General features: G+C 28.1%; 1 protein-coding gene across 2 annotated transcripts in view; it reads right to left on the bottom strand.

Annotated features, from left to right (window-relative positions):
• The window catches only part of LOC111620097 (WD repeat-containing protein 48-like), a 64,809-nt gene extending 38,590 nt beyond the window's left edge, over nucleotides 1-26,219 (bottom strand). Inside the window, exons 1-2 of one of the 2 annotated variants that reach the window (XM_023361945.1) lie at nucleotides 25,967-26,219; nucleotides 5,618-5,758 (exon numbers count right to left, since the gene is read on the bottom strand). In XM_023361945.1, coding sequence (XP_023217713.1) covers nucleotides 5,618-5,758; nucleotides 25,967-26,089 — 264 coding nt within the window. In that variant the 5' untranslated portion in view covers nucleotides 26,090-26,219. The remainder of the gene's footprint in view (nucleotides 1-5,617; nucleotides 5,759-25,966) is intronic. The other variant, XM_023361955.1, reaches the window with a different exon arrangement.
• Nucleotides 26,220-27,770: the final 1,551 nt, after the last annotated feature.

The raw sequence follows: 27,770 nt of genomic DNA, 5'->3' as shown, positions 1-27,770 counted from the left end.
TTCAGATGTTAATTTAGTATCAAAAACGTAAAATATTTGAGTAGCCCGAGAAATAGCTGAAGATTGCAGCGCCACAGCACTAGCGAAAATTTAAATTTGCCGACTGGAATGCTTTCGGATAACGGACGTTTCGGATAACCAGCTTTCGGATAAACGACGCTCTACTGTATAGGTAGCAAGGAGATTGGCCGGAGGTCTTTTGGCCTGCCAGGTTTTGGTATGGGCACAATTTTAGCAGTTTCCACTTGCGGGGAAAAATACCTGAGTTCAGGCAGATGTTAAACATGTCTGTTAGTTGCTGGGGAATGATGTTCCAGATTTTTTTTGCTAGCTTGGCGTTAATGCCGTCAGTGCCAGGAGCTTTGCCCTCTTTTAGCTTTTTGAAAGCATTGTGTATTTCGTGGTAGTTGAATTCAGGGGAGTTGTCTGTATTAATAGGGATGTTCACAGTATATGTGGGAGCCACCATGCAATCCTAAACTTCACTATTAAAGGAACATAAGTATGCATCCCTGGCTGCTTACATCTTAGATGATTTCGTCAAGGTTCATTAGGAAGAAGCTAAAGTCACCAAGCATGTCAGAAACAAGCACATTAAGGTTCTTGAAATCCATAAATTAATGCATAAGGGGAACTCCATCAATTATAAAGACCTAAACATGAATAACACATACCTCAGAAAAACCTTTAACCGATGCTAAATAAAATTTAACAGTACAAACGTTTTCAGACCCCTCCTGGGTCCTTCTTCAGGTAAAAATCGTTTGAAAATTTACTAAATACGAAAAATATTCGTTTGGAACGATTTTTTAAAATCGAAAAGATAGAATGGAATCACGTGACCTATAGCTCTGAACATCACAGGTCACAGAGCTATAGGTCACGTGATTCCATTCTATCTTTTCGATTTTAAAAAATCGTTCCAAACGAATATTTTTTGTATTTAGTAAATTTTCAAACGATTTTTACCTGAAGAAGGACCCAGGAGGGGTCTGAAAACGTTTGTACTGTTAAATTTTATTTAGCATCGGTTAAAGGTTTTTCTGAGGTATGTGTTATTCATGTTTAGGTCTTTATAATTGATGGAGTTCCCCTTATGCATTAATTTATGGATTTCAAGAACCTTAATGTGCTTGTTTCTGACATGCTTGGTGACTTTAGCTTCTTCCTAATGAACCTTGACGAAATCATCTAAGATGTAAGCAGCCAGGGATGCATACTTATGTTCCTTTAATAGTGAAGTTTAGGATTGCATGGTGGCTCCCACATATACTGTGAACATCCCTATTAATACAGACAACTCCCCTGAATTCAACTACCACGAAATACACAATGCTTTCAAAAAGCTAAAAGAGGGCAAAGCTCCTGGCACTGACGGCATTAACGCCAAGCTAGCAAAAAAAATCTGGAACATCATTCCCCAGCAACTAACAGACATGTTTAACATCTGCCTGAACTCAGGTATTTTTCCCCGCAAGTGGAAACTGCTAAAATTGTGCCCATACCAAAACCTGGCAGGCCAAAAGACCTCCGGCCAATCTCCTTGCTACCTATACAGTAGAGCGTCGTTTATCCGAAAGCTGGTTATCCGAAACGTCCGTTATCCGAAAGCTGGTTATCCGAAACGTCCGTTATCCGAAAGCATTCCAGTCGGCAAATTTAAATTTTCGCTAGTGCTGTGGCACTGCAATCTTCAGCTATTTCTCGGGCTACTCAAATATTTTACGTTTTTGATACTAAATTAACATCTGAAGTATAATTTTTTATTGTTTTTATATTTTTCAATAAATTTATTTTGTTTGTACAAAATAAAAAAATAATTTTTAACGATACAATATTATTCGTTAGGCTTAACATCGACGAAAATTCAACGTGAAGCGACACGCAACGGAGAGAAATTTCAACATGGGATAAATTAATATATTTTTTCGTACATGATTCGTTATCCGAACCACCCCAATCCCCAATTGATTCGGATAAATGACGCTCTACTGTACTTGGCAAAGTTCTAGAATGTCTCCTCACTGATCGTCTAACTTGGAATATTGAATACAATTCCTTACTTAACAGTACTCAGTTCAGCTTCAGGCCTCAACTCTCCACCAATGATACCGTCAACCATGCTGTCCATTCCATCAAGAACTTGCTGGACAATTATAAGTACGTTCTGGCCATCAGACTTGATATGTCAAAGGCGTTTGATAGTGCCTGGTGGCCGTTCGTCCTTTACCAGCTCAGGAGAGCTGCATGCCCTGCCAACATCTACAACCTCTTTAAAGATTACCTGCATGACCACAAAGCTGTTCTACAGTATGGGACCCATCTTGTCGAACGAGAAGTAGAGCGTGGCTGCCCACAGGAGTCGGTCTGTGGGCCGCTTCTGTGGAACTTAACCTTTAATGCTTTCCTACAAGAAGACTTCAGTCAGGATGCCACAACTGCCTATGCTCAGACATCCTTATCTTGATTGAAGGAAGATCCCATGCAGTCTTGGAACAGCATAGTAGCAAGATCCTTGACAGGATCTACCATTGGGGTACTCGCCACAAGCTTGTATTCAATCCAAACAAAACCACCAGTATCGTCTTTAACAAACCAGGTAAACCTAACCTGTACCTCCGCACCCCAACTGTGAGAATAAATAACCAATCTATTAAGGTCGAAAAATGTATTAAATACCTTGGCGTCTGGCTGGACTTTCGTCTCAGCTGGGACACTCATATCAAATACATCGCCAAATGCACTAGTTTAATTTTTCACGCCTTCTCACAGATTGCGTGGAAAGGCTGGGGCCTCAATCCTGAGGCGCTCAGTGTCATATACGACCATATCTACGTTCCCATCATCACCTATGGCTGTCTTTGCTGGGGAGACGCCGCTCAGAAGGCACATCTACATAGAAAGTTGATCTCCTCCCAATGAAAAGCACTCCTTTTAATAACAAGAACATATTGTACTGCTCCAAATAGCAGTTTGCAAGTGATCTCTCGCAAACTCCCATCACTGAAATCATCAGGATGGAACAAAGTATCTGGAGCCTCAAGAATGGGAATGACATCTCCACTCCAACTTGCAACATCCAGGCCTATAATTACAAATATCTGAGTCCTTACATCCAGGCCATACCTCCCCATATCAACAACCTTATTGATAACAGCTCGCCCCTCAATCCTGATCTTGTCATCTATACGAATGGCTCTGACCACAACAACTCAATAGGCTGTGCTTTTGTTGCCTACTGCAACAATATGAAAGTCTACTCACAACAGAACAGACTTCATAACACCTGTACTGCCTTCGAATCTGAAATTCTAGCCATAAATATGGCCATTAACTGGATTGAGCAAAGGCACACAGAAAACAGCATTCACATCATTACTGACTCCTCCTCTGCCATCAAACTAATTTGCGGCACCAAACTCCATCCAATAGCCACATCCATCCGGCACTTAATCCTTCACTCCAGCAACTCATACCATATTACTTGGACCAGGGGGCACCAGAACACAGAGGGAAATGAGCAGGCTGATCAGCTGGTGAAGGCTGTGACTGTTGATGACTCCCTTACCACCATCTACAACAAAATCAGTCACGACAGAGTGAGAAAAATTACATACAAGGATATCTTAAGTCGCTGGCAATCATCCTGGTCTGAATGACACAACGAAACCACCTACAAGTATATTCCTAACATCACCGACTACCACAACAAATACAAATGGGTGACTCCTGACTATCACCTCACGCAGTTCCTTACAAACCACGGAAAGTTCTCAAACTACCTACACAGATTTACCAATAAAAGTATCCCTCTTTGTGCCATATGCAGCCAGACAGACAACTCTGACCACCATTTATTCAGCTGTATCTCCCTTCAGACTGAAAGACTTGCCATCAAAGTGACCGCCCAGTATGAACATCCATTGGCCCTGCCAACACAGTGACCTTCTAAAAAATAAAATACTCTTCAAGCTTTTCCATCAACTTGTAAAGAAACATGAGGCAATTGCCCCTCTTGCCACTAGCAACTAAACCATCTGTATATACTATACTGTATTGTAATATATTTTACTGTCTCCAGCTACAACCCTACACCTTACTAGATGTTACAATACTGTAATTTAATTCCTTAATTTACTGTATCTTTATGCTATTTGTATATACAGTAGTTCCCACTCGGCTATACTTAGCGGTACCAAGTATGTATTGTACCAATACGTTAATAAATAATAATGTAATGTAATGTAATGTAATACAGTAGAGCATCGTTTATCCGAATCAATTGGGGACTGGGGTTGTTCGGATAACCGATTATGTACGAAAAAATATATTAAACTATCCCATCCTGAAATTTTTCTCCGTTGCATGTCGCTTTGCGTTGAATTTTCATCGATGTTAAGCCTAACGTAAACTTTTTAAAACAATAATCATGGCTATTGTATCGTTAAAAATTATTTCTTTATTTTGTACAAACAAAATAAATATATTGAAAAATATAAAAACAATAAAAAAATTATACTTTAGAAGTTAATTTAGTATCAAAAACGTAAAATATTTGAGTAGCCCAAGACATAGCCAAAGATTCCAGCGCCACAGCACTAGCAAAAATTTAAATTTGACAACTGGAATTCTTTTGGATAACCGACGTTTCAAATAACCGACTTTTGGATAAACGATGCTCTACTGTATAATGTATACCAAGTCATGTGCTACCCTGTCATTTTTTATGGGTACAGTGTAGACACTCAAAATTCAAAGAACTCCACTGTGTTTTTGTCTTTTTAAATTAATATAAAGATTTAATCACTATTAACTTTCATTGGTATTCGTGCTCATAGTATTAATTTAATTAACTCCTTAAGCCCAAGCCCAACTAATTACTAATTACTAATGTTAAAACTGTTGTTGTAAAATCTTGAAAATCATTTATGATGAATTCTTTGTAAACAATTTCTTTTCTATTAACTTAAATTTTTTTTTTTCTCACAGTGATTACATTATTTCTTTCTAGAAGTTAATATCATTAATAGTTATAATATCATAAGTCATTCATTTTTTACTTTCATTTACATTACTCTCTTTAAACTAAGTTCATTTGTTCAAGAATTGCTTCTCTCTCTACAATATACAGTAGCATATTTTTATACAAATTTATAACAATATAACTGCCAACAAACCTGCTTGAACTTTCCTGGCAACTAAATATTCTATATTTAACTGAAGAAAGGTAGAATTTCTTGCCATAAAATTAAATATTGTTTAGAAGCAATGGAATTTGCATAATGAAAAATAATAGCAATAGTTAATAAATCGCACATAAAGTCTAATACTTATTGACTTTAAAAATGATATTTTAAGCTTCTTAAAAATCTAAAAGCATTTAAGATGTAAATAAACTTAGTTTCTACACAGTTATACTTTAAAATTTAATTTAAAGAAATCATCTAAATAGTATATAAACTTGTTAAATATTGTCTATATCATGTAAATTGTTATTTGAATATAGAATCTAACAAATCTTTGGTATAAATGTTATTGTGGATGAAAAAAAAATGTGTTTTGTAAGAATTATATTTAAAAAAATAAAAGTAAAGACATAAATTACTATTATTAATACCTTATTATTCCGAACATTCCATATACGAATAATTGAATCTCTGCCAGCAGAGTACAATCTGTTTAAATAAGTATCAAACTGAAGGGAATTAATACCAGATTTATGATATTTTTCAACTTCATCACGGATCATAAATGACACCTAAATAAATAAAAAAATGCATAAAAATCAATAATAATACATTATAAAATTGCTTAAATTATATTATTAATTTAATATCCATATAAAAGAAGCCAATATAATAATTGTTATCATATTAAAAAGCACTTATCAACTGCTTATAACTTATTACTTTATCACTGATTGACTGGTTGACCTACTTATAGAAAGTGCATTATGTAAGCTTCTTAATCCTACTTATACTATGTAGATATATTTATATAATAATTTTATAAGCACATTATAAAACTACATCATGGTATTTTGAAAAATTATAAGTTTACTAACAACACTTTTGATATAATATGTTTTTATGCTTTCTTCGTTCTACTGATTTCTTGATATATACACATATTATTATTAATACAGCCGAAATTAAATAACAGTCTAAGACATCTTATAAAACTGATATTATATCCAGCAATTACCTGGTTTAAATATAATAAGGTTGTTATTGAAAAATAATATTTACTAATTTTTTTATAAGAACTAATTAGTCCAAAACAATGTTTGCCTTGTTAGACAAGGCAATTGTTTTGGACTAATTAGTTCTTATAGGAAATTAGGTAAATTAAGTATCATAATACACTTCCACGATTGATTATTTGAAAAGTAATATATTAAAATTTATCAAAGATAAATAAAAATAATATGATATTTTTGAATAAGTTTGACATAATGCATAAAAAAAAAATCATTTTATACCAATTTTATACCAGACTTCATTGTCAAAGCATTCTGATCATCATTGGTGCTAATATTTAGAATAAAAAATCCTTAAATAAAGTAATTAAAACTCCACAAATAAATGTTTAGCAAACACTATTAATTTATGGAATTTTAATTCCATGAGTACTGGCAAATTTCATTAAAAATCTAAATAATGCTGTCAATTAGGTTTGTTTAATAAGTGAAATTATATATATATATATAAATCCATTTGTGTCAATAATTAATTATGATATATTTTTGTTTGTTTGAAAATTTTTCAAAGAAGAGGATGAGGATGAGGAAGATGATGATTCCATTTTGTATTAACTCAAAAGTTCTTAAAAGAAGTTACTAGTATAATATACTGGTTATAATAACTATTTAAACTTATGTTTAGCATTGATTTTTAGGGAAGAAAAAAATGCTATTCTAAAACCAGCATATTTTTATTCCTAGTAAGTGGAGTTTTATAAATTTAATCACAGTAATTTTTATAAAATTTAATTTGGAAACAACCACAACCACAATTAACTTAGAACTAGATATAATATAAAATAACAACACAAAAATCACTAAAATCCAGCAAAATTCACTTTAATATGATAAAACAATAATAATTTGAACCTGTTACTTACATGTCTAATGCCCACTGTATAATATATAGTAAGATACTAGAATGAAAAATTTACATTGCTTAATATGTTTTTTAATACTAATATTAATTGATATCTAATTTTAATAATATACTGTTTGAATTGTATAATATTATATCAAGATGCCAACAAAAATATGGCTTTTAAATATACACACACAATTATGACAGTAAAACTTATTCCACTGGCAAAATTGGAAGGTCAAATAGCAAGCTTTTGTTAAGTGAAATTTACTTTGTATGATTTCTATACTTAAAATAATTAATAAAATTTTTACTGGGATAAAATTAAACCTGATATAAATAAATCTAAAATACAAACTATTTTAAATTCACATAACAATAACTACATATTTGTAAATAGAAGAAACAAAGTTTTATTCTTTTTACACCGAACAAACAAAATCACACAGTGGGATCAACTTTCTTTTGTAGTCTCTTCTCTAAATATTTAAAATGGCTAAGACAGTCCTATAGTGTCAGAATAAAGTTTTAAATTTATTTCTGGTGTTTCATTATGTTGATCTTCTGTATTAATATAGATATGTGCTACTTAACAATGGAGATATGTTGAGAAAATATCATTGAGCATATATTGTAGAGTGTATTTAGATAAATCTGTATGATATAGTTTGCTATGCATATAATACTACACAGTTATACTTTAAAATTTTAATAAAATATAAATATTTATGTATGTAACATAGAAAAGATGCAGGTAGCTACAAATTTTTTAGCTTTATCGTAATCTAATGAACCACTGTTGTAAATATTATCTGTTGTTAAGCAGCACATACCTGTGTTCTAGTTTTAAAAACTATAATTTTTGTCTCCAAATGGTACCTGAATGTAATTCTGATTTTTATAGTAAGATAACAATCTATCAACCTAGAAAAATATTCTAAATTTAGGTCGAAATTAAAAGCTTTTAAAAAATAATACAAGTTAATATTTACTTTTTGTTGCTTGTTTCTACAGAAGTAGAATCTTTTTGAATTTCTATTGTCTGTTTTTATTGTATTAACTTTATATAAATAGCCTCTTTTTCATTTGAATAGAATCTAAAAAAAGACTATTTTTATTCAGTTTGAAAGAAAAACTAACAAAATACGATAATAAATTATTCATATTGGCAATCCAATTTATTATACAATTCTGAATTTAAACTTAATATAGCTTACACTGAATCTCTGTCAGTAAAATATTATTTTTTTTATTAGATACAATAAGGATTTAAAAATTAGTTACTTATGCTGGTAAATGTATTGTTAAGAAAGATACAATCTTTATACACTTAAATTTCAGTTAAAACTGTTAAAGTTTAAAAACCACTGAATTTATTCTGTTAAATATAAGTTTTTTTTTTTTTTGCTAAAGATAATCATGTAATTGATCAAACTATTTCATATATTAGTTTTCAACTTCTTCAATTATACAGTTATCTCATTTATTTATATATAAACATGGTGCCAAGTTTGTCAATTTCTTTTTAAGTTTTTGTAAATTATTTTTGTGTTTAGTTATATAAAAATTTCATATCACACAATGTTTAAATCTTTCAAAGTTATCATCTGTTTTTGAACTGTAATATCCGTTTAATAACTTCTTAAATAATATAATAGGAGAAAATACAAAATTTGAAGGTATAGTATGCTTCAAAAAATGTTAACACATAAAGAGAAGCCACACAGTCATTACAACGGGGTAATAAGGCTGCACTTTTTTTAATAGCTCCAAAACTGGATTGTGACTTCTTGTATATTCTAGAGAATTATGCAGTACTCAATCTGCCACTACAAATCTGACAGCATCTTGTATTTTATGATTTTCCATTAATAAAATATTAATTAATGGAATATTCCATCTAAGCAAATATAATGTTTTATTTTAACTTTACGGAGTTTCCTGTAAATTGATAAAATACAATTTCTCACGAGTTATTCTTTCGACTTTACAATGTTAAATGTATTTGAATTCATCATATGACTGACTACAAAGCACATTTAAAATATAGGAAAATTTATTAAGAGCAAATGCTTTCATTAGTCATTATAATGTTCTAGAATGGAACTAATTCAAAAATATACATACAAATGCTGATAGTCATTCATTCTTAATAAATTATGCTGGATTTTAAAGATTCTTTTGTTTCATAACTGTTAAATTTATCCAGTTTGAAGTTCTTAATTAAAATTACAGTAGAACCTCCATTATCCGGACCTCCATTATCCGGATTTTCGATTATCCGGATTGTTCAAAATAAACAAAAATTTTACGAATTTGCCGATTTGCACTTGGCAAATTACGATACTGTTTATGTACGTGATGGAATGCATAACTTTATTTGTTTCAACAACGTCTCACCCAGCACAGTGGTCATAAACTCTTAAATATATTTTACGTAGTAATAAAAATATAACTTGACATTCGTATAATTTATATTCAAATTGCATCATTTCTATGACCAAGGGCGGCGTAAGGCATGGACGACGTGAGCCACCGCCTATGCCTCGCGTCTGAAGGGCCTCGCGCCTCGAAGGTTTATGCATTACTTAAAAGCCGCGAACGCGACTAAAAAATTTTACTCGTCATGAAACGATAAATAGTTTGTCAAATTTTTATTCATAAAAATGCAGTTTCAACTGCTTTTTATTTTATAAAATCCGTCTTCTTGCGCCACCAGAGGACCTTTTAAACAATAGGTAGTCTGTTAGTGTTAGTCAGTAGAGGTTCAAATTCAATACGAACGTTTGTTTCTTGAAAATTTGATCACGGTTTAAATACAGTATTTACTTTTAATATTACCGATATGTCATCGAAAAGAAAACGTGTTGTATTATCTTTAAAAGACAAATTAAAGTATTTGTTTCGATTATCCGGATTTTTCCTTATCCGGACTACCTTCATCCCCAATTAGTCCGGATAATCGAGGTTCTACTGTATTTATTTTCAAGCGTTATAAAATACTGAAGATGAGAAATAATACAAATTTCAGAATTAAGTTTTAATATATTTAACTTCAAAATACTAATTAGATAGTTAATTTATTACAATATTAATTTAATTTTACATTTATTGTTGTTAAGCGTATAAGCTTCTTTATACAACATTATGAGAGAGATTTAAATTATTCAAGAGGGATCTATTTATCATAATTTCACTTGGTTAACTATTTTTGTTACATTTATATTTCAGTCAAACTAATTGATTTAACTGTTAGAGAGAATCAATTGAAAATGAATAATTTAGGAAGAGAGTGCAGTGATCTACTGGGAACTGATGTGTGATATGTGATAAAAGCAGGCAAATGAATAATCAACATAATGATTTTTGTATGTATTGAATAAAACAGACCTGTTTATTCAACATTTATAATAATAAAACTGCCAGCTTGGATGTTTAAACGTAGTTTTCACGTTTAATATATAAAAGAGAGCTTTTCATGTTTTTTTAAATAATTTATGTAAACAATATTCAAGAATATTTCTTGCAAAATTAAACTGCAAACAAATATTTTATACAATTTTAGATTATTTTAATGACAAAATATAATTTATAAGTTAATCTCATCACTTATACATGAGTTTAATGTAGAGCAAAAAAGATAAAGAACTATACTTTAAGCTTTATGTTATGAAGATACAATTTAGGGATCAAGTTTTTAAATCATTATTTAAAGAGTAAAAACCTTTAACATTTTATGGAATAAGGACATAACACACCTGAATTTAATTATGGTTTAATACAGAGATTATTTCATAACCAGCTCAATTATTATAGACTTAATTAAGATGATTATAGAGCTTCTAATTACTTGAAAAAGTAAAAATATTTATTGAACTGAAAACTACACTCTTAATTAATTTTAACTTAGTCAAATAAAAACTTAAAAATTCTATATAATCTATACTCAGAAAAAATATAGATTATTATGTATAATACACTTTATAATGACNTTAAGTTGCTTTAGAGTATAAGTCTATAAACATGAGCGACATCAATCATCTGCTCTGTTGAAGTATCGGTTACTAAGTAGAGTTTAATTTGTAAATTTAATATTGATGATATCAGTGCCTGAAGGGAAAATCCGTCTTCCAAGAAAATTCTTCGGATAATAACTTTGACTATTTACAGAAATATGAGGGAACTTTTTCTTTTTTAATATTAGAAAAATCAATTTTACTTAAATTATTAAGAAAAAAAAAAAGAACTTTGAAATTTATTTCCTAATTTCTTCATTTAAATACGGAATTGTTTAATGTTTCCAAATGATTTTCTAATGAAAATTATATCAAATGAATTCAGAAAATTGTTTAGATAATTAATAACGTATCTATTGTATGTTTTCAGGTATAATTTGAAAAATTAAATATGTATATTAAGGATAACAGTAATTGCCTTATAGAACATACCAATGAATAATAATGTTTTATTTTATAACTTCCATTCATTACTTCTCGAATACTTTTATACTGACTAATAATGTGTTTCGTGGACGGATTTAATTAGTCCAAAAATACTTGGTAAGCTTATTATGAATGGAAATTGTTATGTTTGTGACCCCAATAAAGTTGATTTTTTATGTCTAAGTGTTATTAATTTAATTTATATAAAGTACTTTAGCTTTGTTCTGTTCATTTGTCTAAAAATTGAATGTTACAATAACATTCAATTTTTCTAATTATCTTAGAAAATTTTACAAAATAAATACAAAATTACAATTGGTTACCGTAATTTAATCAAACATGGAATGCAAAATCAATGAAGCTATTACAATTTTTCCTTAAACAGAATAAATGCTGTATAAATAATATTTATTTTTATTTATGACTTTATCAGTCAGCTATAATAAAGAATGACTGCAATTCAGCTGCGACTTAACTTGCCAGTTGAATATTAAAAAAGAAAATATTTTCTACATTTTTTAAATTTAATTAAATCAGTACTGTGAACATTTTAGCATTCTTTAAGGGAATGCATTTAGAAATCTTAAAAATATTCCTATATTTTGTTTTTTCTAAAAGAAAACAGGATTATTATAGATCTAATGTATGCTAGTCATTTGTGAAAAAATGTTTATTTGTCATTCTGTTGTAAGATTTTCTTCATTGTTCTTTTATATAACATTACTATTAAGCCTGTTCTTATGAAATAGTATAATTAATTATAGTTTTTGTGACTCAACAAAGACATTGCTTTATTTAAAATGTTCTTCAGACACAATAGTTGTTATTTTGAAACAAGTAAATATATTTATATATATTGAATATATGAATTGAAATCAGAATGTCTAAATTCAAATTATGACAAAATTAAGCTTCATCAGAGCTAAATACAGTAAACCCCAATTTAATGGACTTTGGATTTAACAAGCACAAGTCTTTCTTTCTTTCTTATTTGTTAATAGAGCATAATAAAAAGTTGAATCAATGAGTGAATCAGTAAAAGTTATTCAACATACATTATATTGTTATTTTATTCATACTCAAACATTACAGTAAGATGTTAACATATTTTGCTCAGACTTTTGGAATTAGCAATCCTTTCCCCAATTAGTATGTTAAATTGAGAGTTTATTATGCTTAAAATTTCCCTTTAACACAGTTTTCTTTCAAACAGGAACTTTCACATTAAGAATATTCTTGATCTAAGAGGAGCATTTATAATAAATTCTGGCATTTTTACTTTACTGACTGTTATATATAACTGAGGGAAAGTATGGCAATTGGTCAAAAAATGGCCCCCCCCCAGATTTTACATTTTTGGACTCAGAGGACCTTGAAATGTTGAGAAATTCAAAACAATTCGGGGGTTTTTTCTGAATGTATGGATGGATGTTAGTTTGTGTGGGGGGAGGCAAAATTTTGTTCACCCTCTTTGAAGCTTAATAACTCTTGTGAATTTTGTATAAAATTTCTGAAATTTTGCAGAGAGATTTGCTTATTAGGGAGATTGATGCTATTAAATTTTGATGATTAAAGTTCAAAGGGTGGGGAAATAAAGAGGGTCGTGTTTATCTCCAGTAAGATCAGACTTAATGATGATTTTACTCATTACTGAGGATGTATACTTGAAAATTAATCAACTTTACTGTATTATATCTTTTAATTGGCAACATTGAAACTCTTGAGACTTTTTTGTGGTTACTCATAATTATTTTCAATGTTGTAAAATTGTTTATGCAAAAAAATGTGAAAAAATAGCGCTGCACAAAAATCGGGATATTGATGTCCTCATGAAAGTGCTTTCTGGGTTGGCTTCCAGAGAGATTGTAAAATCACTTAAATATAGTTCCATTACTATAAGTCAGAAGATGGTAAGCAATATTAGTGCTCATAAAAAAGAACAACAGAATGCGGAAAATAGGAGTCATTTAAAACTTTGTTTGAAACCTAGGCCTAAACACTGCAATGCTAATACTGTATGGAGAAGGTTCACACACTACTGTCTACCCCAAACCCTCCAAATATCAAAAACATTGCCAAACAAATTGGAACTTGCCAGAGGACTGTACAAAACATAATTCATAAGGATTTAAAAGCAACAAAAGTAGAGAAGACTAAAGTACACCTTTTTGCAGAACAGAAATAAAATTGCAAGACAAATGCTTGCAAACTGTACAAGCAACATCTAGTGGCAGGTAGATCAAAATTTATGGTGACATTGGATGTAGTAAATTTCTACTTAAGCTACTGCAATGGAGTTTGGAAAATCTGTTATTTTTTTCCTGGTCAAAATGTTCCCAATACTTGGTTGTCAAGGTGCTATGAAAAGTTTCATTATCGTCAGTGGAATGATCTGAAGAGGAACACTTCCTCTTATAAAAGTCCCATAAAAGCTAAGGTGAATGTCGACTATTATATCAGCAATGTATTGAACCATATTTAGAAAGAGAAGTTGCTTGCATGTACTCAGGAGAGATGGACAAGTTGTGTTCCATCATGACAAAGCCTTTTCTCACACTGCAAAGAAAACTGAGGATTATCTCAAACTTCTTAAAGTTTTAACAGGTCTAAATTAAAAAATATATATACAATAAAAATATTCCTACTAAATCACAGGACACAAGCCCTTTAGACTTCTTCAGTTTTGGATTCCTTAAACAATGATTTTTCTACCAATATGCTACAACTTTGAATAGGCCTTGAAAGTACTTAAAGATGAATGATCGAATATAACCTAGAAAAATGTAAACAAATGTTTGACTCATGGAAACAGCAATGTAGGCATGTTGCTAAACAGCAAGCTTGCACTGAACAATGAAAACAATTCACAAAATGGTTCTTAAACACATTAATTAATTTTGAAGTTGAGTAATATTTGCATCCCTCAGTCTTAGCATTATTTAATAAAACCCATCCCTACTCTCAAAATGAAGCTTTTTGCCATTTCATAATAATTAACAATATAAAAAGTTTTTAAAACAAAATATCATAACAGATGACACCACTGAATGTTGCCAGGAAAGTTAAGCAACTTGTTACTGGATTTTTATAACTCAGCCTAATGTGGACTGAAGGGTGGCCAAGTTTGTGAAAATGTCAGGTTATTGGGAATGGAGTTAAAAAAGGATAAGTATGCGTGTTTCCTCAGAAAATATTGTACTGTACTTTTATGTATTGTTTGCTTGAGAATACAACAGAGAATAAACTGCCCAAATACCCTTAAACAAAGGAAAAGTACGCCCTTTATGAAGGCATAGAGCCTTTACTACATGAAAATGAAAATTAATGAATACATTGTGTACAGTAATTTACCTGATAAGACAGACCTCAGAAAAATACTTTATGAGGCATAAAGCTGTCTATGATGAAAATTAATTATCTAAGGGTATTTTTGCCCTGCCAGGGTGTGGCCGAGTTATCCAGAGTGCTGGGTTATCGAGTGTCAAGTTTTCGAGGCTCTACTGTATTTAGATACAACAATAAAATCTTAAATTTTTCCAGTTCTAAATGGCTTGAACTCTGATTTAAATTGAAGATATTATTGCAGACAATTGTGCTGGTAATTACGAAAGTAGCCTAGATCATTTTTCATTCACAGGTATATTTTTTAAAATTTTTACAAATTCAAAAGTCAAAATATATTTTTTGATCATAAAAAGGAAAATACAAATATATTTATCGTTGCAAAATAGGTTTTTTTTATGTAATTGTAAAATTTTATATATAGTTTGTGAAATAAATTCAGTGTTTTCCCAGTTTTGACTTTCATTGCTTTCATAATCACTGGCACAATTAGCATTTAACTTTAAAAGTTTTTTTTATATATATATAAGAAACTAAAGAAAAACTTTTTAAAAATTCATAAATTTGTAGTGTATATATGTATATCTTTTGTTTGCTAATCTATTAATTTTAAATAAATATTCTGTGAAGATAACAGGTAAACATAATATTTATTTTAAAATAAATCTTCTCAGGAAATTATCTTTGATAAAAATAAACTGTTCAAACAAAAGCTATTTTTAAATTATTATTAGATGAAAAATATTACTCATTAATGAGACTATACTTTGTGTGGGATGGTCCACAAACAATATTCATAATTAATAACTTTCATGAGTTTTTCATTAAAGTGCTACAGAAATTTATAAACTAAATACTAAAATCATAATTTACGTAAAAAAATCTTCCAAATTACTAAATTAAGAACAACTAATTTAATATTAATTTAACTTTCTAAAAAGTGAAAATGATTATTATTTATAGATTAAATATTTATTGAAACTTTTAAATAATTAATAGTGTAGTAAATTCACAAAATATTAAACAAGGATTAACACTATATATATATATATGAACATCAATTTTTAATTAAAGCCAAATGATCTACCAGATTATCGGACTATTTATTGTTTATTTAATTATTAAAATTAGTCTTAAAATAGCCCAATAATCCAGTAGATCATTTGGCTTCAATAAAGATTAGTATTAGATAAGAACTGGAATCAGTCAAATATAAACACCAATCAAAACCTGATATATAGCAAATAGACATCAACTGTTGTAAATAATCGGGCTATAAATTGGAAATAATGATTTTGAATTACAAATGAATTTGACACTGGAGGGAAACATTAGGTGTCATCTTGTTTTCAGCAGTTGTGAATGTCTATCTGGAATCAGTCACTTTTTTAATAGAATATTCTTGTTTTGAAAAATGATAATTAAAAAAGAATTGTCCTAGAAGAAATAAATCAACTAACGCCTAGTTCTGGATAGCACAAAAATAAAAAATTTACTCTTTTTCAAATTTAACAACTAGAATTACTACTTTAAATTAATAGAGACAATATTATATAATATTCTAAATATTTTTTTATTCTACATATCCAACCATATAATCTACAACTATAAACTTGCACAACACCTCTACAAATATAACATATCTCAACACTTATATAAGGTCTTGAAATGACTTATATTTGTAGATTGTTCCTCTGAAGATGACTCTATATATGCAAAACACTTGAAATATTTATATTTTCAAATTGGCTCTATTAAAGCAATACTTATAGTTTAGTTCTAAACAGTTTTAAATGAGACTATCAAAATGCCAATAAACACTTATGAACTTTTCCTATAAGTATCAAATAAAGTATTAGTGAATTACTAAATATTTGATTTTGCATCGCAAATGTACTGTACATTGTTATCATCAAATCACATAACTTCAAAAACTATCATACTCAAACTATATATGTACTGGATTCTTCTTCCCTTGCTTGAAAAACTTTGCCTATTGTGCAAATCTACACAAACAATAGCCCAGAAGCAAACCTTCTTGAAGGAAATTCTCCTTTCCCCAATCATGCCACAGCTGACAGGAACAAGATATGGCTATAAAAAGCCAGCAGACCTTTCCTCGCCATTCCTTTTAGTCAAATCAACACTACAATCAAGTATATGCTTCTACTCCTTTTATGAGAGTTATATCATATATACTTGCAAATATATCTGTATATATATATATATATACATACAGATATTTGCAGATATATACAGATATTACCTAGATAATCTGCACATTACCTAGGTAATTTGAGAAATAGAACAATTTTAGCAACTTTAACGGATCACCCTAGTTAATCTGCAGATTAGCTAGGTAATGTACACATTAACGACTTTCGAGCTTTAGCGGTAACATATACATATACATATATATAATTCTTATTATTTCAGATACTTCGGTTTAGTGTTGCATTTAACTGATGGTTAATTTCAGAAAGGAACAAATAGTAGTGCTAAATTGAAGTTTGATCATAGATATTAATTAATGTATCTTGTATTTGCTAAGGAAGATAAATATCTTCCTCAGCAAATACAAGATACATCAAATAATGTCTACAATCGATACACATCAATAGAATCTTTATTGCAGGATACTGGAAAAAATGTAAATATTTTAATATCAAAAACAGTTCATTTTGATTATTGTAATATCCTGTAAAAACAATACAGATTTATAAATAATCTCTTTATAATAATGTCTCAATCTTTATTGATTGAGAGATAAGTACACTATGAATAATGGTGCTTAAAAAATACACTGAATTCTAAGTACCAGGTGTTTTTTTTTTGGTTTTTCTTTATATACTTAAAATACATTACACAAAACAAATCAAATGACATTAATAATGTTAATAACAGAATTACCCATTTTCTATTTTTCTATAATAAAGTTCCTAATTACTTTTATGATTTATAAATTAAAATTCTTGACGTGTATTTTAATGTTTCAAGAAGAAAAGTATAGATATATTCATTTATTTGATTTAAATAATTTACATTTAATTTCTACAGCAATATTAATTTTGTTTCTGTAGTTAATTTTTTAAATTTTATTTCAATCTTTTTTAAATAATCAAATTCTTATAAATCAGTGTTTTTAAAAACCAGTTCTTATCGATGCATATTTTATCCTTTCATCTAAAGGTAATAGGTTTGTCTTTTTAAAATTCCTCATTAGTTTAATTAACTATCTTAAAAATGTTTTGTTTTAACACTTCAAAATAAATTATAGACATATTTAAGTTAAGATAATATTAAAACATCTCGAAATCTTATATAAACAAATATAATCAGTGATTTTGACACACTAAAATGACATTACAAAATTAATGATTTTTTAAATTAAAATACCATATTTCTTCAAATTCTAATATGGACTAAATTCTAATACTGTCCATTTTTATTTTTCTGAAGTAGAGGTGCAGACCAATATAACAATCAGCACTATGCGATATGTAATACACCAATATCTGTTGTTGGTGTGTAAGTTGTAAGATTGGAAATGAAGAATTGATCTCCCAACCATTGCATCGAATCATTAGAAATCTTTCTCTGTCAAACAGGTTACTTCTCATAACCAGAAATGGGAGGAAAAGACCTCATGGTCAGAACTTCCATATGAATAGTGAAGTGAAAATGTAGTAATTCTTATTACTTGATATAAATTAAATATTTACCTTATAAAACAACCTTAAATGCTATGAAAATTTGAAAGTTTGAACAGCTATTTATTAATAACATCTGATAAAATCTTATGTAACAGAAGATGAAAGTAATTACTTTTACAATAATGCAAGACATACATCATTGAGGTGATATAAAATTTATACTCAAGTAGAAATTTTGATAGAATTATAAGTTAATATTTCTAAAATTGTAATGATATGATTATGTTAAATTTTTTAAGTATTATTTTAAATAAACATAAAAAATATTTAATATTTTGCTAAATATTATTGTCTTTTAATTAAATGTTTAAAATGTTTCCACTTAATATGAAGATTAAAGCTTTATATGTACAGTACCTTTCACATAAAGAAAAAAAGTTAAATATAAACAGAAATAAAAAATACATTTTCCAATACTTTTATGTTTTTTAAACCTATAATTGATTATAACTAGTTACAAAGGAAAAAGGTTATTGTTATTTTAAAACAAGTTCTAATTTTTCAGCATTTTTTTTATAAAATTTATTAAAAAGAAATAATGATTTATATAAAATTTTAATTTTAATTTGATCTAAATCCCTAGAAGATATATTAAAAATGACATCAGTTACAAAAGAATATAACAAGTATAAGGAGAAAAAACCAGTAAGAATAGAAAATCATTAAACAGGATTAAATTATAACCTAATACTCAATCACTATAAAATATTCAAGACACAAAACTACTTTATTGGAAAAAACTAACAGGAAATCATTCATACATCAAAGCCCAAGATACTTTTGAACTTGTTAAGATCATCATCAAAGAAAATTAAAACAATAATATGATTTTTAATCATATTAGAGTCAATGGTCTACATATACGAAGAGAAATAGTTTGTGTTCATTACAAAGTAAAATATAATATAGTCTATATAAAAAAAATATATATATACTGGTAATATTTGAATAATAGCTGTGGCTGCTATTTTAAACTGATATTTTCTCTGCAGTTATTATTTACTTTGCACGTAACTGTTTGATGTCCAATATTAATAAATTATTTAGATATTTATATTTTTAAAACATATACTTGGAATGACAACTGGTATCTCTCTTTACAATGACTGTCATTTTTTACATAGTATTGATAAAATAAATACACCTACTGTACATTATACATTTTACACATTTCATTTTCTATTAAAGTTTGTTTGTTTAATAAATATGGTAGCTTCCAAACACAGTTTATAGTATATACAGTATTATATAATTATATATAAGTATATAATAATATATTGTTGACTTGTTTTCAAAAATCCTGAAATAGTAGATGTGGTTAGTATTGGGGGCAGTTATTATTCAAATAAAACTAGTATTAGAAAATTATAAATTATGTTTAAACTGTTAAATTCTATTTGAAAATTCTGACTTTTCAGAGATTTTGATTGTAAAAAATGTAAAACTGTCATATGATGTAATGTTTGAATTTTCACAGTTTTTTCAAAAATCCCAACATTACATTTTGAGTAGTTTTTGTTGCTTAGCTACAATGGTAGTGTGATATACATTCAAGATCCAGTACACGACTCCATTCTTATTCTGGGAAATACTATATATTATTTCAAATTTAATATGTGCTAAGTTTAGAAAGATGAAAAAAAAGGTACATCTTAGATTTGAAAAAATATGGTATATTATTTATAAGTACATTTGTATTGATTATAAGCTGTAAATCTATTTTAGAAATGCTTTAACAGAATTGTACTATTTACAGACTAAAAATATTCTATTTTATAAATTTATCTAAATCTTCAGTGCTAAACTCATCTGATAATAAGTAGATGTATTTAAATGTAACTTAGCTTAAATATTATTAACTGATTAATCTAAAAATCCAAATAGTTTTGAGTCTTTCTGGCTCACCTTCAGGGATTTAATTACTTTTAGAACATTAAACTTTAACATTTAAAAAAAAAATACATAACATTAAAGATGTGAATACAATGTTAACTTTTAATTTGTTCTTTTAAAAGTAATTAAACCGATAAAGAGATTAATTAAAAAGACAAACACAATTGGGTTTTAAATATTTAAAAGTTTACCGAAAACTATACTTGACATTTATCAATGTAGCTATATATTCCAAGACAAAACCTTTCTCACTTGTTTCTAGCCATTTATACACGAGTACGAATGTTTTCGTACGTTACAAATGTGTATAAATGGCTAGAAAGAAGTGAGAAAGGTTGTGTCTTGGTCATCTTAAAATAGTTCTAGCTCCAAATGCATAGAAGCTATATATTCCATAAATAAATTGGGTTGAATCCTTGTTTATTAAGTTAATTAAGTAAAATTTAAAATATTACTATATTTTATTGACGAATGCTTTAAAATTATGATATTATATGTGATGAAAGTTTTTCAAATTTTTCAAAATTTAACAATAATTTAAATGTACATAAAAAACAAAATTATGCTTAAAAGAGATTCATTAAATAAAATATGTGATAGAAATCAAAAGTAATTGATCTATCAGTATATATTTATATTGCTTTTTTTTTTTTTTTTACTTTCTGTTTTGTACATTAAGAGGATCTTTTTTGCATACTTCAGGTTTGACCAGACCCAAAATGCAAGGATGAGGCCTGACATATTCAGGACACTACTCCCAAAAATTCCAAAGATTTTTCAAACAATCAATTCCATCTCCGCCCCAGAGCAGTAGACTAATGTTTTAACTGCCTTGGTCATTCAGCTGACAAACTATCAGTTTTGGTAAAATTGCTATTTAATTAATTAAATTTACTTTACTGTTATAAAGAAACAATTATCTACAGAAGGAATAAAACTGCTTGTTTGGAGTTTAAAAACATTTAATATTGATGATCGTGTGCTTTCAAGAAACCAATGTTTATCTTCAGGAATGCTACACTGCTTGTTTGAAAGTGCTAATATTAAGTGCATTTAAAGTGTACTAGAATGAAATTTATTTTTTAATTACATCTGTGAAAAGCAAACTTAATTATCTAAAGGACATGAATGACATTTATTGAAGACAATAGTGTTCTGTAAATAAATGCTTTCATCTATATTGATTAAAACCAAAATTATATATTCAGAGATTAGAAATAATATAATTTGACTCAAATTCTTTTATTAAATAAAAATTTACTTTCTAGCAATTAATTAATAATGTTTTATTTTTGTTCTAGGTGAATTATGAATGTTTTGGAGACAAATTACATACAGGATCTTAAACATTAGTTACATAAGATCTTGTATATCCAGATCTGAATTAATCAAATTTTAAATAAAAACTAATATGACTCTTGTCTTCGATGCAAATTTTTTCATTTATTTATAGTAGTGAATAAACTCACAATAAACTGTATTTTGGAAAATGATAAACACTTTCCAAAATACAATCTGTTCTAGCAAGGAACCACAAAGATTATAATTATTCTCTATGTAGTCAGTCATTAGAAATATTAACAGCAAACTATTTCACTTGGGCATGACATATTAAGAATTCCTAAATAACAAAAGACATTTAGACTCCAGAATTCTATTGAGTAACATTTATTGTGATATGATAAAAAGAACTAATTTTGTTGATACATTTCTATAGAAGTAGACACTTCCTGAATTTCTGACTTTAGACTTCCTCCTTTTTTTTTTTAGATTAGCATTTCCTTTATTAATATTGAGTTAATATTATGGTATCTTTATGCTTATGTACTCTGTTATATAATAGTCAAATCTCAATATTATTGCTATTCATAACAATCTTTATGTTTAAACTGATACTTTATAAATGCACTTCTAAAAAGATTGGTCTTTGTCATTTGTAAGTTTTCTAAATATTGTGTGTTTTCTTTTTTTTTAACATAATTCTTCTCTTATCAAACATGTTTTAGGCTTGTGTAACATTGAATTAATGTATTGATACAGTTGCCTGATTCATCTGTCTTGTCATTCATTCACAAAAACTTAGCTAATTAGCTAATAACTGCTATTTTCCTTATGTATTTGAATTGTTACAATTATTTCTTTTTTATTAATCAAAACATACCTTTATTATTCTTAGAAAAAAATTTAATAAGTTCTACTAATAACCTAGCTAAACCCTTTCAAACTCCTTTACGTAAGATATTTATACAGAAAATATTTACTTCTGATTTTAATCTCTACATTACATGATCTGTTTTACTAGAAATCAGTTTCCGTGTCTCATCCTAAAGTAATAAATATATATTTTTGAGCAGAAAATTAAATTATGGAGTAGAATATACGTTGGAATTCTAAATCACAAAAGTGATTGCTAAAGAGAATACAACACACAGAGAAAATTCAATTTTTCTGGAAACTTTTAGAGAAACCTAAAAAGTGTCTGAATGAAATAGTAGTTATAAAAAATTCAAACAGTAATTAGAAAACTTAGAAATGATAATAATAAAGACCAATTTTTTTTATCCCAGAAATGTATTTATAAAATATCAATTTTAGTAATATTAGAGTAACTGCAAGGTAACTAAGTGCATATGAGAATATAAACAAACAATAACATTAAATAAAGATATGAAATTGACAGAAGAAGCACTTAACACAGATACAGAAGTAAAACAGGACAAAGTAAAAGTAAAGAGATCTATTAAAATGATAGCATTAAAACGATAGTTTATCTAGGTTTATAAAAAAAAAGCTGCCGTTAATATTAAAAATCCAGTAATTCTCCTGTTTTTAGAAAATGATTTATCGACAAAATCGAATCTCCAATGATTCAAAACAACTGAAAATGAATGAAATCAAGGATCTGTTATTTAAAAATACAAAGTCATACATTGTAAATGTAAAGTTTCCTAGTATTATTTATAACAAATTATTTTCTTTATTTGACTATTTGTAATGACTAGAGACATTCATTATCTTATGTAACCTAATTTTGTTTAAAGATAAAAAAATATTCCTCTTTCAAAAACTTTTCAACAATACATTTTTGTTTTTAGGCATTGTAGCATTTCTACACTTTGATTACAAATTTATTTCCTTATTATATAAAATTTTTAACATAAAAAATTATAGACTTCTCTTTAATATTTAATGACTTTGTATTGTTCGTATAAACGAAGGTAAAAATACATTTAAAAGAAGTTAATGCTTATCTAATTTTTAATTAATAAACTATGATAAAGTATATATACTAAATTTTTTCTATTGCATCTGTTAAATTAAATTAATATACAATGCATCATTTAGTATCTTTCTAATCATTTCTAATTATCTTATTGATTTTTCACTTTCTCATACATACAAGTTTTACAAATTATAGTTGCTAGGGTGTTTCGGACAATCATCATTATGGATCATTAACTTTTTTAATGCTAACATAACTTCTTGCTTTCCTACCATGAATGGTAAATACCAACCCTTCCCATTACAAAAGTCATGTTTTATATATTCTCCATATTATGAATTTACAGAAAAAAAGTATATAATTCCACTTTAAAGCATAATTTTCAATTGTATTAACCAATTAGTTCTGATAGTGATGTGATGAAATCTAACAAATGTTAATAAAATGAAAGTATTTTCTTTAACTAATCTTTTAATGAACTTATGACAAATCAAACATGATGATAATTTACAATAAAAATAAAACTTTTATGACTTTTAAATTTAAATATAATAAATAAATATCCTCAAATTTTGGTTAGATTAGATCTAAACAAACAACCAAGCTTGATTTTATGATAAAGTAACGATATTCGGCTATGTTTTGGACCGATAAAAATTAACTTCTATTTTATCAAATAGAAATTTTGATTATTCCTAGAAGATAATATATATTATATAATTTTTAAATTACATTTACTCAAGAATAATAAGAAAAAATTAATCTGTAAAAAATAATGTAGAATAAATTGAAAAGTGCTAGTGCAACAAGGAAGTTTACAAATTCCATTAATTAAAACCACCACCGTGCAGTATTATCTGTAAATTTACTGCGTACAAATTGAAACGAGTTAGTGAAGAAGTGAATTCTATTATTTTGCTAAATGATACTTTTCAATGTATTTGGTTTTCTAGCAATCTATCAGACACTTTTGCAAATATTTATTAAATTGGTTTTATTATAAGTTATTGATGTAACTTAATAAATTTACAACTCTACATCTATAATAAACTGCATAGTTTCGCGTCTAAATAACTGATTTGTGTTTACGAATGCCACAGACAAAACATTTACAATTGTTATAAAGTAAATATTACTTATGCTATAATTTATTTCTTAATAAATATTAAGATTTGAAATATTTACCTTTATATATTATGTTAAATTCATGAAGTCTATATGTGACAGATTGAAATTATTGAAAATTAATAGCTAATATAATCTAAATTCATCTTTTTTTTAAGGCCTTAATCTTAATAAAATCATATCCAAAGTATTTAGTAGTAGTTCAAAATATAAAATTAAGAGATAATTAATATAATTACATCACTGATCTTTAAAAAAACATACTAAAAATGTATAAAATAGAATACAACTATAAATTTTGTATTTAAAAACAGGAAATAAGATGAATTATCATGTATTTTATTTAGCAATATTCCTCGTTTCCAATTTATACTTAAAAGTACATATTTACACTTCTACGTAATAGAATGAACAGTTAATATACGAAAGGCCGAAGCGTAATAAGTAACGTGTTCAATTAATCAAGAAAAATGTTAAAAAATCGAAACGATATCGGAAATATTAAGCTTATAAACTCCGGAAACAAGCTATTTTTTAAAAAATCAACACTTATAGGCTAATTTACACATATTTTACTACCAGTTAACACTTTACAGGAAGCGCAACTACTACATAACAAAAATCATATCGTCCCGATAAGAAAAACATCAAAAAAAGACGATAAAAAAAAGCAACAATACGACAGAATAAAACTGCATCCTTTACAACTGGGTCAAATTCAATCTGTTTACTTCATTTCATTCAAGTTAGAAGAATAAATGCCTAGTCTAGAAAAAAAAAGTTGACAAATTAACCTAGTTTATATTGTTTCTGATAAGTTTAAAACAAATGAATTCATTAAAAATAACTTATTTAATCTATTTCTAAGCATGGTTTGAATATAAAAATGACGTAAGGAGAAAGTGAAGCGCGCGTGGACCACGTGACGAAGCTTAATAACCAATTAAATCGAAGTTTTTAATTGATGTCTTGATTCAATTAACTCGCTTATGTTTATAAACATTGGGTAAAACCGACGGGGAAGCGTTATATGGATTATTATATAAGAAATAATTGAAGACGTGTAAGAGTAGATTGATCTTAACGTGTTTACGACTCGTTAATGTTTGTAAACAATTGAATTACCTGAACTTTCTTTCTGGTCCCATGTCCACTGGTCTGACGGTGGTGCGTCGCCATGTTGGTTGCCGATGGATAGCGATGGTTATTTTCATCACATTTACAACCAACCGATTCGAATATTGCCATTCGCAGTTGTCATTCATGCACTTGACGGGCTTCCGATCATAAATTCCACCACATTTGTTGTTTGTTTTCGTTACAAACGTTTAAAAAAAAAAAAAAATAATCCTAACTCCCTCTCCTCGGCGAGTGATTTTTGACCGAAGGAGACTTCGGGAGCGAGATTAGCGCCATGTCATGTGATTTTTTGGATTTAAAAATTTTATTTATTTTATTTTATTTTTAATGTTTAAATGTAATATTATTAAATTTTATTCGTAATTTGATTAAGATATATATTAATTTAATACTTATAACCGATAAATTAAGTTTTTAATATTTTAAAACGTATGTGACGTATTTTTTTATTTTATTAATATAACGACGTTTATTGAAACTCGTACATATTTTTTCGTGTTTATTTTTGAAATTTAATAATTATGACGTAAAATGTAAAATGTTCTTACTTAAATATTATGGAAATAAATATGTCAATGTTTTGATTTTGTTAACGAAGATGTTTACAGCGCCAATATGCTATAGTAGTGGGAGCTAGAACTAATTATGTAAGCGGGAAATTGTTAAAATAGAAACCGTTAATAATATATAGAAAGAATATTTTTATTAGAAATTCGCCAAACCGGCACCCGAAATGTTCGGTAATGCAGCATTCTTTAAAATGTAGCTGATAATCCGAAATGCCAATATTCCACGAATCGGAATTTGAGCACGTGGTGCCGCTCACGTTGCTAGATATCGGGAAATTGATCATGATTGTAATTGAGAAAAATTACTCATTTTGCTTTAGCTTCTTTGAGTCTGGTCGAATGCTTTCCTTTGTGCATTTCTGTGCCTAATACGTGTTTATCCATAATCGCCACAATGGTGCAAACAGGCCACAGAACAATGCGAAGACAATGCACCTAATAACTAGTTTCTCAATACTTGGAGCATGTGTATAGTACCTTTTGTGAATCGTACGTAGGAGAAAATTGTATCTTGAACATACCAGTGTCGGATTGGGTCAAAAAATATTGGTTGTCAGGAGACACAAGATATCTTATATTGGAATTGAGTACAGATAGTGTGCAGATGACATTTTAAAATTTATAAAAGTTATTATATGCCTTGTCATAAAGTCTATTGGATACCAGAATCTTTAGTACATATGATGATCAAGTGCTACAAATTTTTACACCTGTTACAATTAAAATCCATATTCTCAACATCATTAATTTTTTGATTCTTTCGTGGTGCAATTTTATTTATTAATATTCAAACGTCGTTATATAAAATATAATCACATATATTTATTTACGTTCATTTTTTGAATAAATCATCTACTAACTTGGAATATTTTTTATCATTTTTACATCGAAATATTTTAAAAGTTTAAAAGTTTATTAATTGATGTCGAATACAATTAATTATTTCTGCAAACAAAAAACACTTTATACATAGGCTTAGAACATTGCGTTTTATATTATTAAGATACTTGAAAATTGTTTTATATTATATTTGATTTATTAAAATATTTATACTTTTTTCAGGAACCTCCAAAATGTTTGGACGTTGTGATGCAGATTCTCAGAAGAATGACATTTTTCATTTTTCCGTGCATTAAACCAAAGCATTCGTGTGATGGATAACTGAAAGAGAATTTTAATTCTTATAATGTGTTGACGTCCCCAATATTAATCGGGGTAAG

This window comes from Centruroides sculpturatus, unplaced genomic scaffold, assembly GCF_000671375.1.
Source record: "Centruroides sculpturatus isolate CEXI.00-Female unplaced genomic scaffold, Cexi_2.0 scaffold117, whole genome shotgun sequence".
Lineage (NCBI taxonomy): Eukaryota > Metazoa > Arthropoda > Arachnida > Scorpiones > Buthidae > Centruroides > Centruroides sculpturatus.
Note: the sequence above shows the minus strand (reverse complement) of the source record. Positions and strands in the feature narration are given on the sequence as shown.